Here is a 13,913-nt window from a genome sequence, read left to right as displayed (position 1 = left end):
GACAACGTCAAAGATATGTAATATTGTACATTATAATTTACAATTAATGAAATTATAAGTGCAGAATTTATAATGTATGTATATCTAGAGTAAAGATCAATGATGTATTCCAATCAAATTGGCACGATGTGTATAAAATCATGCACTGGCCGTGAGATGCTTTTAGAAGGTTTAAAGTTGCAAGATGTACTGTAACCACATGAAAAATGATTGTAGTATGGCTTACTCTAGTATTTACTGTAGTAAACTGAAGTAAAGTAATTATAATATACTACGATTTTTTATGTGGTTAGTAGCACAACACACTGTTAATGGCAGGTAAGTACCCTATCTGTAAACGTAGTACCATGACACTCCCCCCCTCTCTCTGCGTGTGTGTAACTGGAGGTTGTGCGCAGTGTCAACAAGTTGGCGTTGCATTTGGCCTTCCCACTCTCATCATAATGTGTTTTGGGGATCTCCGTCCTTTGCTAACAGTCGGAAAGAAAACTGGAGTTTGACAGCGCAACAGTCCGAAATGTAGCACTGCGTTAGGGTACAAAACACAGGTGACTGTGTGTGTGATGTTTATCGCAGGTTGGGTGGTAAATCCAGGTGAGTCTCCTTCCATACTCAATACTATAATATTCTAGTCTGTGTAACATTTTACAGGATCTATACGTTAATGCAAATATCAAGAAATGACACGAAAAGTGTGTTTACAGCGTTGGTGTTACTTGATGTGTTGTTCTCTTATTGCTTCTTAGTTTTTTTTAATTTATAACCTACATGAAATAATACAGCAGTATAAACTGTAATACTTTAATAATTACTATAGTATGCACCAGTGTAATACAATATATATAGACTGTATATAAAAACATATAAACTGTATATAAAACATATAAACTATTAAAATGTATTAGTATATGTAGAAATAATGTTAATGTTAATAATACAGATATCAAACATAAACACAGTATACATGCATATTATATCAACCTGATACTACTAAATAAATAAGGTTTACTACTACTACTACACTTACTACATTTAGGCTACTACACTTAATATTTTATATTTTTACTGTTTAAAATATAGATTTGATATATTTTTTATGTTTAATATCCACTGTAAAAAATGCAGAATGAAGATAAAACAACTTGGTTTTGCTAGTCAATTCAACTTTTTCTGAATGTTTTGATCCGTGATAAGTTGACATAATAAAAACAAGTAGAAATTGTTTAACTTAACTTGTTAAGTAACATCAACGTAAAATATATGTTGATTTATATATACCTTTTTTGCATGTTGATTTATATATGCCTTTTTTGCAGTGTCTCTCTCTCTCTCTCTCTCTCTCTCTCTCTCTCTCTCTCTCTCTCTCTCTCTCTCTCTCTCTCTCTCTCTCTCTCATATATATATATAACTATATATAACTCTTTCTTCAAAATCTCTAAAAAAATTTTCTTTGGTCAGTTTTGTTGTCATAAGATCATAAGATGTCTGTCTGGCCTGTCTTGTGTTACAGAAGCAATATGTTTTGGCTGTCAGCTATCACATTGTTATCAGTGGAACTGGTCTGGTAAAATTAATCCCTTGAGACAAGACCTTAAGTGACTGGAATTTTTAAAAACTTTTTAAGTTTTCAGAAAGTTTAGTGTTTCCATGTAATGATTTATGCATCGTATGAGCAGATCTGTGGGTAAAAATGTCATTTTTTTTTAAACGAATCCTGCAAAATACTCTGGTCGGACAGATTTGTGCGTCTAAAAACAATTTTTTTGGAAATTAATTGGACAGTTAATGTTTTAAAAGTCATTTAAATTCGCACTTTAACCCGCTTCCTCCCGAATAAGTGCATTTATGTGGGTCATTGAATAAAAAACACTGTTCTGACCACAGACAAATAGTATCTGATTCATACCAAGATCATTGAGTTAACCTTTGAGTTAATTTTCCACCAAGCCCTTGGCGTTTTAATGATCTGTTTGTTGTGTTGTAAATATGCTGAAGGTATTCTGAAATATGCAAATATAGGGTGTAGGATGCGGGAGGTGTAGTGTGTGCACTACAACACACTACAGCGGAGTGTTTGTATAAAATCATTAAAATGCACATTCATTGTTTTGCAAGTGTCCAATCAGTTTTTTTTATTGGCTCTCTCTTCTCCGAGGCTGTAACTTTCCATTAAGTCAACAATTTGTACCTGCGCCTGCCACACCTGACTCATTTGTCTGGTATGCTCTGCTTTGAAAATTACATGGTTATTTTCCTGTTTATTACTGTAAAGCCGCCTTGAAACAATCTGTATTGTATAAAACTTTATCTTCATCGTATATGTATATCATCTGTATACAATCCCTGCAGAAATGCATTCACTACATTGATGAAAACCTTCATAGCGATGCACCTGAGAATCATCCTTAATGCAGTCTTAATGTAACTGTTCACATAGTCAACCTTTTAACTTCATTTAGTTGTTTTTCAGCGCGAAGCTGTTTACACATGCCAAGCGGTTGTTTTGCATGTCCCGATTCATGTTTGAAGTACAAACAAACTCCACAGGTGGTGCATAATGTGCTTGAGTTTGACAACTCATTGACTTTGTGGACTTTTTTCGTGCAGGAAAAATGCGAAGAGATGCAGATGCCTTGATTCTGATGTGGCTTCTCTATTGGATCTCATACAGCATGTGTAAGTGAAGAATGTATTCAAAGAAATAAATGTTGTTTGGTGGTCACATCATTGGTTATAAACTAGAAATACTGTATGATGTGTGTCCAGGTTATTCTCCACCCGGTCGGCCTAGACTTACAAGATGTCGGTCACCTGAGAAAGAAACCTTCACGTGCTGGTGGGAGCCCGGATCTTCAGGTGGATTGCCAACGAGCCACCATCTGTATTATAGAAAGGAGAGGTGAGTTAAAGTAAATCCTAGATTTTGGTTAAACTATTGACTTAAAGTAAGTAATAACACATACAAACCTTATTTTTTAGCTCTGTGGAAGTCTTTGAATGTCCAGATTATCATAAAGCAGGAAACAATTCCTGCTTTTTCGATAAGCGGCACACATCGATTTGGATCATGTACAACATCACGGTGCTTGCGTCCAACGCGCTGGGGAAAACCTACTCGGAATCTGTGGAAGTAGATGTTATGGATATCGGTGAGTTTATTAAGTTTGCATGCATTATGCGTGTATTTATGTGCGCTCTCGAGATGTCCATTCACCCCTAGTGTATACTAACCACGCATGAGTGGTTAAAGATGTTTTACCACAGAGACCAATTTCAGGGTTGTTTTGACAACACTCACACTTGGAGCCACTGTGAGCTGCTCGCTAAATATAGTTTATGGCAAATTTGCATACTTATATGTAAGGGCAAGCACACCAAAACACGTCCCTTTCCCCATGGTACAATTTTACTTTCTAAAACAGTGAATGGTTTAGGTCCGCTGTTATAGCAAGTCCTTGTTTTAGTCAATTTGCAATTGCCATAAATCTGTGCCTGCTGGGCTTCATCAAGACTTGAATGGAAAATTACTGAGTGGGATGTAACAGAGGCTGTTTTGCCTGGGAGTAGCTAAATGAGGATGAACAGGTCTTCTTGCATACGGAAAACTCAAGCTATATATTTAACATCCCACTGAGGCCAGCTAAATATGCTTGTGTACGTGTATGGAGGTGAAAGGTTTGCACATGTGTGATTTTAAAAATTAATATGCATTAATTTCACATCTCATGTGGAACAGCACAGAAGGTCATCGGATCAAACCGAGGAAACACACATACTGATAAAAAAATGATAGTTTGAATGAAAGTCAATTTGCATTAAAGCATTAATTGAAATAAAAAATTATGTCTGTTCAGTTTTGTGTCATTTAACGTGTTTTATTGTCCTACAGTTCAACCTCACCCTCCAGAAAACGTAAATGTGACTGTAAATCAGACTGAGAACAGCTTTTATATCCTATTGCGATGGCGGCCTCCCAGTGATGCAGACACACGTTCGGGCTGGGTGACGATTAAATATGAAGTTCGCATTAAAATGGAAAACAGCAAGGAGAAAAAAGACTGGGAGGTGAGATTGAAGGACAACGACAGCAAAAGTTTTAAAAGAAATACTTAAAAATGTTGTTTAGGGTTAACAATGTTACACTACTTTTAAGGAACACGCCCACATTTTGGGAATTAAGCTTATTCACCGTATTCCCCAGAGTTAGATAAGTCCAAACATACCTTTCTCATCTCCGTGCGTGCTGTGTAACTGTCTGACACAGCCCCCACTAGCTTAGCTTAGCACAAAGACTGTAAGTGAATGGCTCCAGCTAGCAGACTGCTCCTAATAAGTGACAAAATAACGGGAACATTTTCCTATTTATGTGTTGTGATTTGTATAGTCACACCGTGTACAAATAACAAGGTCATATGAGACACAGCCATCTTTTAACAGTATACATACTGGGAACTATATTCTCAGAAGGCGAAGCACTGCTACATGGGCGGAGTGATTAGTGCAACACTTGTACTCCACCCAAGTAGCAGTGCTTCGCCTTCTGAGAATATAATTCCCAGTATGTACATGGTTAAAAGATGGCTGTGTCTCATATGACCTTGTTATTTGTACAAAGTGTGACTATACAAATCACAACACATAAATAGGAAAATGTTCGTGTTTGCTAGCTGGAGCCATTTACTTCCTGTATTTGTGCTAAGCTAAGCTAGCGGGGGCTGCGTCAGACAGAGTTACAGCACGCACAGAGATGAGAAAGGTAGGTATGGACTTATCTAACTCTGGGGCATACAGTGAATAAGCTCAATTCCCAAAATGTGGGCGTGTTTCTTTAAAGACGGGGTGCATGATCTCTGGAAGCCAATGTTGACACTTGAAATCACCTAAACAATCACGCCCCTACCACAATAGAATTTGGACCTTCTTTTGATAGACCCGCCCCACACATACACAACCTAGGCAACAATGTTGGTTAGTTGACACGCCCCTTACTGCTGATTGGCTACAAGTGCATAAGTTTTGGTACTCAGCCCGATTCCCTGTGTTTTTCAAAAATCATGCACCCCGTCTTTAACTAGGGTGCTTATAACTTAGAATAGAAATTTCAAATTAGAAAAGGATAAAATAGATTTTTTTGGGGGGGGGGGGTATTCTATACACTTTTATACATTTGTTTGAAAATGTTACTTTAATAATATACTAATATTGTTAATAAATTATTGTAAATTGTATAAAATGTGTAGAAGAAAAAACATTCAAATGTAATATTGGGGCTCTTGAGTCAGTACAGATTAAAAGCCCAGATTTTAAGAAACAAAATTTGTTACATTTTAAAGTTTGAAACCATTTTTAGTTGGCAACATTTCAAGAGTTTACCTATAATTCAGACACACCTTAAAGGGTTGGTTCACTCAAAAATGAAAATAACCCCATGATTTACTCACCCTCAAGCAATCTTTAATGTATATGATTTTTTTCAATATATATATTATATTAGATAATGTCTTGACTGTTCAAAGCGTTATAAGTGTAGTAAACAGTGCTTCTGTCCATCCATAAAAGTCCATCCATCCTACACAGAAGTAATCCAGTTCTCAACAGGCCTGAAAATCACGACCCGGCCTCATCAAGCTTTAATGTTTACGCCTTTTAACAATACAAACAACTGAAACAATAAACTTTAAATATAGGCTATATAAATATGCCTAAAAATCACACAATAATAAATAAAAATAACTCAACAAGTGCCCAGCCAGCGGCTTCTCCTCATATAGTAGCAAGCAACAGTGAATTCACCTGCGGCAAGTTTACTTTTCTCCATCTCTACTCCAGGCAACAGGCGTGCACGCAGTGATAGCAATAAGCTCCGGGGCGGATCCGCAATGGATCCGTTCTGAAGCCGGCAGCTGGATCCGTTGCAAATCCGCCCCGTAGCTTAATGCTATCCCCGCCCCTATCTGTGATGCACGTTGCAGCAGCCAGACCAGACTTTCTTTACGGTGAACAGCAGTGATGATTAATAATTTTTTTCACGGAGCGTAAAAGATTAAGCCGGAGGTCCGACCCGACTCATTTGCTTATATTATTGGCCCGACCCGTTGAGAACTCTAATCCACACAGCTCCAGGGCCAGCTCTGAGGCCAATTGATGCGATTTTACAAATTAAAATAAGCATTAAATCAAAAGCACCATTTACTACCATTATAAAGCTTGGAACAGCCAAGACATTTTCTAATATAACTCTGATTGTGTTTGTCTGAAAAAAGATAATCGTATACATCCAGAAAGGCTTGAGGGTGAGTAAATCATTTTTGGGTGAACCATCCCTTTAAAGTTGTAATGTGTAACAATTGCCTATATCTTGTCATCTCTGTTATAAACTACATAAATAATCTAAGTGACATTACATGCTCTTATTACTTACTACAAAAATGCAATTATTACTGACATTTCATACCTAGAAGCAAAGGGCATATTTTCCATTAACCAAAACTAACAATTTACAAAACTAGCAATGACATACCCAACAATGTTTTTACAATGATTAAGGCTAATTACAGTATGTAGAGTTGACATTTAAACCTTCCTGGTCTACATACCAAATCTACGCCCTTGCTGACAGCTCAAATTATACATCATTATCATTCACTTCTGAATTGAGTTAAAGGGTAAAAAACACTGATTTGATGTACTTGCTCTACAACAGATTTTTGTTTATTTTAAATCCTTTGTCCTATGCCTATAGTCATTTAGTGCTGGAAAACAGCTGGAGTTTAGCGTCTACAGTCCTCAGCCAGGAGCATCTTACCATATACAAGTGCGCTGTAAACTCGACCAGGGCCTGTGGAGTGAATGGAGCGAACCCGTATCCATCTGGATCCCAGACAGTAATCTTTCACAACTTTATGTTACACTACAAAGTAGTTTTTCTGATTTTGTAATGATGACCAGGATGAAGAGAAATAATCCAAACTGCAACTACATATAAAAACATAAATAGATTACAAAAAAACTATTAAAATGAAATCATAAACTATTTAAAGCACAATTGCAGCTGTATAAGTCTTAACACATTGTTTTCTCTGCTTTAGAAACATCAGAGACACAGAACGATGTGATGATCTTCGCTGCGTCTCTAACAGCCTTTATTTTCTTGCTGAGCGCAACATTTTTGGCAACCAAGATAAAACAGTAAGCCTTACCTCTCATTACAATCACTTTTATACTGTTGTTATACGGGCTATTTACATGTTGTTGGATATTGTTTGTGTTTATTTATTCTAGCGTGAAACATTTTCTACTGCCACCAGTTCCAGAACCCAAGATCAATGGCTTTGATACTCAGCAAATTAAGGTACATGCATATATGTTCCTGTAGCTTAACTGGTAGAGCATTGGTCAAAGACTATAGGTTTGATTCTCATCAATGGCTATATATCCGAGAACCGGTTAATCCATACACACGTTGGGGGAGAGCACATCGAAATCTCCAATTCACCTAACCTGCATGTCTATAGACTGTGGGAGGAAACACATGGCGACCCAGAAAGACCTCCAGACAACCCTATATCACGAAATTTGTCTTTTCCGTGACACTGACACGCTTTTCCGCCTTTTTGCGTGAACATGTCACACATTTTTGTTTGCGTATTTGTTACTCGGCTGCTTTGTCCTATTTTCAAACCATTGATGCTTCGGTTTAGGGTTAGATTTGGTGTTGCATTAGGAAGTCACTTTAAGTATTTATACCTTTTTTCATGATTTATTTTTATGTTTATGATTTTTAAACCATTGTCACCTGGCATTAGGGTTAGAGTTGGGTTTGGGTACGGATGTCATTTTATGCAGATCTAACCCTAAACCGAAGCGTCTATAGTAAGAAAATAGGACAAAACAGTAGAGTAACAAATACTATGGAGGACCACAAGAGTCATGCAAAATGTAATAAAGAACTTCAATATTTAATAACTACCTGGACAATAAAAATAGCAATTAATAGATTTGTTTAAAAATTCATTAATTAATCTATAAATAAATAGACAAAGTTATAAAAAAATCATTATGTAAGATTTTATTAGGCAATAAAAAGTGAGATTATAAAAATAACGTAGAAATGAAATATTAATCCATTAATAAATAGTTCAAATTAATATAACAATTTATAAAAACAACATAAAATACTCAATAAGTTCATCATTTTAAATTGCATTTATAAATTCTTAATTAAATAATGGAATTTCAAAATGTATTTCAAAAAGCGATTTAAAAAGAGAAATAAATAACTGGATTTATAAATTGAATTACAAATACAGGTTTAAATTAGGCATTTAAAAGGGCATTTCCGTTTAACTTTTCTGTTTTCATTTTCCCAATGATTCACCTTATTCTTTTCGCTATTGGATTTGCTTTTCGTTTTAGCCCCTCTATTTAGCTTTTCCGTGACTCTTTGGGTCCTTGCAAATGGTCAAATGAGAAATGCAAATTAGCTATGGCCAGGAGGATGTAACAAGCTCGCTGATTGGCTCTGATTGTACGTCATGCGCAGATTTATAGATCTCAGATGAGGACCCAAAGAGTCACGGAAAAGCTAAATAGAGAGGCTAAAACGAAAAGCAAATCCAATAGCGAAAAGAATAAGGAGAACCAACGGGGAAATGAAAACAGAAATGTTAAAAGGAAATGCCTTTTTAAATGCCTAATTTAAACCTGTATTTGTAATTCAATTTATAAATCCAGTTATTTATTTCTCTTTTTAAATCGCTTTTTGAAATACAATTTGAAATTCCATTATTTAATTAAGAATTTATAAATGCAATTTAAAATGATGAACTTATTGAGTATTTTATGTTGTTTTTATAAATTGTTATATTAATTTGAATTATTTATTAATGGATTAATATTTCATTTCTATGTTATTTTTATAATCTCATTTTTTATTGCCTAATAAAATGTTACATAATGATTTTTTTTGTAACTTTGTCTATTTATTTATAGATTAATTAATGAATTTTTAAACAAATCTATTAATTGCTATTTTTATTGTCCAGGTAGTTATTAAAAATTGAAGTTCTTTATTACATTTTGCATGACTCTTGTGGTCCTCCATAAAATACATGATAGTGAGACGTAAACATAAATGCGTGACATGTTCACACAAAAAGGCGGAAAAGTGTGTCAGGTTCACGGAAAAGACTTTACGTGACTATAGGTATGTTATTTCGTGATACTGGGTTGGTCCAGACCATGCCAGGGCACAAACCAGGCTACCATTTGAGCCACTGTGCTGACCCACACACACTTTTTGCAGAGATGCCATAGATTAACTGTTTTTAGTTCTCTAAAAATCATTTAGTTCTTAAGAAGAATACAGAGAACCTTTAAAATCTTTTTTGCATATAGCCCGACAAATAATAGTTTACAAATAAAAGTTGTTTTGTAACATTTTTCACTACAAAGGACTTTTTTGGAAACAGAAAGGTTCTCTAGATGTTAAAGATTCTATATGGAACCAAAAGGTTCTTCTAAGGCAGTGGTACCCTAACTGGGGGGTGCCCCCCCTTGGGGGGCGTGAGATGGTGTCAGAGGCCCGAGTCTTATGACATTCTTTAATTTAATTAATTGTAATTATGTAATGTTTAATTCAAAGATTAAAAAACTTTCTTTTGGGGGGCAAGAAGGGATGCACCCTACGGAAGGGGGTCGGGTTGCACGCCAAAATGTTTGAGAATCACTGTTCTATCATATCCCTTTTATTTACTGATAATAATGCATACAGTAGCACCATTCTAATACACCATAAGTCCTTTTCAGGGAAAAGCATCTGCCAAATGCATGCATATAATTTTCCAGCTTATTAAAGCAACACTATGTAGTTTTTTTACCTTTAAATAATGTCTCTAAAATTATTTCAGTGATAGAACAACTTCTAACAGGACAAATTGTACTGTTGCTGCAATCTGAGCAGCCTCCTAGCTGCTACAAGCACACTCTGAAAGTGGCGGTGGAGGGTAGAGCACACAGCCCCGCCCCTCCCCCTGCCTGCAGAAGAGTGTCTGATACCAGGCACTGTTGCGCTTTTCAACCACATGGGGGAGTTGTAAGTCATTTTTACATGGAAACTACATAGTGTTGCTTTAAATTCTGTAGTTTCAAAAAATATTGGATTGTTTTGACCCATGGTTGTCATATTGTTAGATTTCAGCGATCATGAAAATCATGATAACCAAATGTAGGAGGAAATACCAATTTTTCCGTTCCCCCATAAATCTTAAGCTAGTGATAATAAATTTAATAAAGTATTCACTGTTACCTCTCATTTGATCAATTTCCCAGAACGCAACGTCTGGAGAGATCTTCGATGCCCTCATCATTCATGGATATCCACAGATATCCCAAAGCTCAGAACGTGACGTGGACTATCTCGTGATCTCTGAAGACGATGAGGAGTTGGATGGAAAATGTTTTACAGAACCTGCCCAAAAGTTCAAGCAGATCGTTCAGAAGAGCACTGAGGAACTGAAGCGATTGAGCTGTCCCGGTCCAGGATGTGACCCTCAGGACTACAGATACGAGTATGAAGATACACTAGCCACAATCCAACCTGAAATAAGTTCAGAGCATCTTCAACTTGATGATTCAGGGCAGCTTCAACCTGACAGTAGTAACGCTCAGGACCGAAATCCAGCCAAATACACTTGTTTGAGTAGTGACCGCCTTCGAAAACTCAGCATCAGTCCTGCCGAACTCACGGGTTACGTTGAGGTTGATAAAGAGAAACGAGAACAGGAACCGCTGGCAGTGTTGGAGGATTACAGTAAGATCAGTGATATTTTCAGTGACAACGTTCTTGTGCTACATAAAGACACAAACGCACAAAGACATAAAGAGATCAAATGTGACAAAACAGAGATTTCAACCGGTTCAACGGAACCTTTGGAATATTTGGAAACTGTGACAAGCGCATCTTGACTTTCCTGTGACCAAAACTTTGGGATTCCCCTATTGAAGCACTTTTTTCGACTTTCAGTAACGTGTTCTCATCTGTTAACCTGGTGTTTATTGTTTTAAAGAAATCGAGTTAATAGGTTTCTAATGGTTATTAATATTGACTTTTCTCTGTTGACTTACTCAATATGGGTCTGAAACAGGAAGCTGCTAGAACGTCCTTATAAAAAACCATTACACATCGACCAACGGCTGTTAAAAAATACCCTACTACAGATCATTATATTAATTGTTAAACCTCTCTGAACATTTTTTCAACTAACTACCTCACCAAATGAGACAAACAAAACACAACAAGTTTTATTTTCGAAAGGTCATTGTAGCTAAACAATGTGCTTTTGTTAATGGGAACACAGATTTAAACTACTATTTTTTATAGTTATGTATGATGAAACTACCAAACCAAGATATCTTTGACTGGTCAAAATGATTTTACAGTGTATTTATTCCAGCTTGATCTCACAAGAAATTGTACGTATTTTACGAGTTGGCAAATTCGAATGAACTGAATCATACAAAAACACAATAACGAATAACGAAACCTTACACAATGTCAAAAGCAATCGTACACAAATGTACGAATGTGGTTGTACGAATTATCCACTTCGTAAAAAACGTACAATTTATTTTATATATCACTGAAAACTGATTCACTGTAAATATGTAGATTTTATATTAATTCACAAAGATCATTTTTGCCTAGAGAAACCGTAACAATGAATATAAATATATTCATACTTTTTGTACTTTAAGTTTGTTGTGTATTGTATTGTAAAAATTGTTCATTTTAAAGGTGCCAACTAGAGTCAAGACTACTACTGAATAATAGATTTGTTCCAAACGCACACAAGGGTTATCAAAACCTAACCGCTGTCAAAGCTTAACCAAACACGAGAGCAGTGACCCGAGAAGCAGGTTAGACTCGGAGGGCTTTGATGTGGGTTTTCATGTTATATAGACGACCTGAGAGAAGCGAGTTAATGCAAACGCAGGCGGGTCAGCAGATCTCATCATGGAACATTTATGGTCTGCAGTGCAGCAGTTAAGAGTTACTTCAAGTCAAACATTGACCTGACGCTATATGGGAACAAACATTGGGTTCAGGATGAAGGAAATGGAAGTAGTCTAAATTTTAAACGGTCCTAATGCAGATTTTAGTGTGGTTTTAAACTGGAACGCAAGCCATTTCTATTTTTTTAGTCCTGTGGTAAACATCTATTTGTTTGTTACTTTATGTTGCAATTATAAAAACATGAAATAAACACCGAAGTAATTTTACAGTAAGGTTGTATTTGTTAACATGGTTAATGCATTTGATAACAAGAACTAAGAGTGAACTGTAGTTCTACATCAGTTATTCATCTTAGTTCATGTTAATTTCATACTTGTGCATTAAAATCAAAAGTTGTATCTTTTAACATTATTTAAAGGTGCCAAAGAATGCATTGAAATAATATGTTAAATTGTTCTTTGATATTACAACCCTAGGATTGTCCTTTGAATATAATGGTCTATTTTTGCCCTATTTGGAAGGGTCGTGAATAATAATGTTGAGCTCTGCTCTGATTGCTCTGAGGCTCATGCCAGTAGCTCACATTAGTAAACAGACCTTATATGTTTGAGCCTGTATCAGATGAAAATACAGATTTTGAGGAACAACTAATTGTTTGGAGATTGTTAATGGACGTTTCTGAGCAGTACGTTTTATTTTCCAGTATGGACCTGCCAAACGTAACGTACAAAGTCAATAGTAGAACTTCAGCCTAAACGGTAGCATATAGCATTAATTAGCATAGCGCTAACTCAGCAGTCACAACTTGTTTTTTTGCATTTTAACAACTTAACTTGTAATTAATTTAATGTGTAGTTTGAGTTTAAATGGACATACGTGCATATTTTACAGCAACGGTGGTCGATAAGCGTTCTTCCAATCATTAATTAGAATGGTAAAGTCGCGTTGCATATTGACAGATGAATACGCTTTTTAAAGTTTATTAAAAAGCCTACGTCTTAGTTTATTAAATACGCTTAGTTTATTTAATATTAATTATACATTTATTAAATGTCTCTTGCAAACAATGAATCAATACACTGACATGATAATGCTAGACAGATACTTTGTTTGCACAGTCCTACCGTAATTTTGTCACACCTAGACATACGTCTGGCATCAGGGGGGAAACGTTTACCTCGATGAAGGAAAGTCATTGTCTCACAGGGCTATGTTTATTCGGCTATGCAGTGCTGAGCTTCGATGAAACTTCACGAGACCGGCAAGATGCTTCCACAGGGCAGGAGATACGCAGCGTGATTGACAGCTTTGACACCAAATGGATTTACGTGAAAATCAGATGACATGATTCACAACTTTTCATTGGCCATTTAGATATGTGAAGCATACTGTATACGGACATTCAATCCATCGAAAATCTCAAAATCGACTAAATGGACATACGTGGTTTTCATTGGACAGCGACGATATGTCATTACCATGAACAGAGCTCTTTTTATTCATCTATGTCTATATATCGTTTTTTTTTCTATGGCACCTTTAATGAACTAACATGAACAATTGTGCATTTACTAATATTAACAAATACAACCTTATTGTAAAGTGTTACTGGTTGTCGAATTTCAAAGATAGTTAAAGATTTTTTTCCATAAATATGTACTATTAAATATTAGCTTTTTGTAATAAAATCTTTCAGAAACAAAACATGTACTTCATCATTTAAGTTTTCTTTCTGTTCAAAAACTGGGCTGTAACCACAATAAACAATTTATACGGACATTTGTTGCCCAATAATCAAAAACTGATCTCACAAGAACTCGTAAATATTTTACACGACGGTCATAAAACACTAATAAAACTCCACCCCTAACCTCCCAAAGGTCACAAGGGCAAAAGCAAA

General features: G+C 35.8%; 1 protein-coding gene across 1 annotated transcript; it reads left to right on the top strand.

Annotated features, from left to right (window-relative positions):
* Positions 1-444: 444 nt before the first annotated feature.
* On the top strand, positions 445-13,533 carry prlrb (prolactin receptor b). The gene is made up of 9 exons (XM_065284394.2): positions 445-594; positions 2,608-2,676; positions 2,767-2,899; positions 2,980-3,149; positions 3,890-4,065; positions 6,743-6,884; positions 7,089-7,188; positions 7,282-7,351; positions 10,330-13,533. The coding sequence occupies exons 1-9, from the start codon at positions 564-566 to the stop codon at positions 10,963-10,965; spliced, it is 1,527 nt and encodes a 508-aa protein (XP_065140466.1). The 5' UTR covers positions 445-563; the 3' UTR covers positions 10,966-13,533.
* The last annotated feature ends 380 nt before the right edge of the window (positions 13,534-13,913 follow it).

This window comes from Paramisgurnus dabryanus, chromosome 5, assembly GCF_030506205.2.
Source record: "Paramisgurnus dabryanus chromosome 5, PD_genome_1.1, whole genome shotgun sequence".
Taxonomy (NCBI): Eukaryota; Metazoa; Chordata; class Actinopteri; order Cypriniformes; family Cobitidae; genus Paramisgurnus; species Paramisgurnus dabryanus.
This window is presented reverse-complemented; position numbering and strand designations above follow the sequence as displayed.

Bases quoted from the DNA above. Each gene is read 5' to 3' on its own strand.
- prlrb (XM_065284394.2), top strand. From the start codon at position 564: ATGTTTATCGCAGGTTGGGTGGTAAATCCAG. The intron at 3,150-3,889 runs GTGAGTTTATTA...ATTGTCCTACAG, and splicing joins AGTAGATGTTATGGATATCG to TTCAACCTCACCCTCCAGAA. The intron at 4,066-6,742 runs GTGAGATTGAAG...CTATGCCTATAG, and splicing joins AGGAGAAAAAAGACTGGGAG to TCATTTAGTGCTGGAAAACA.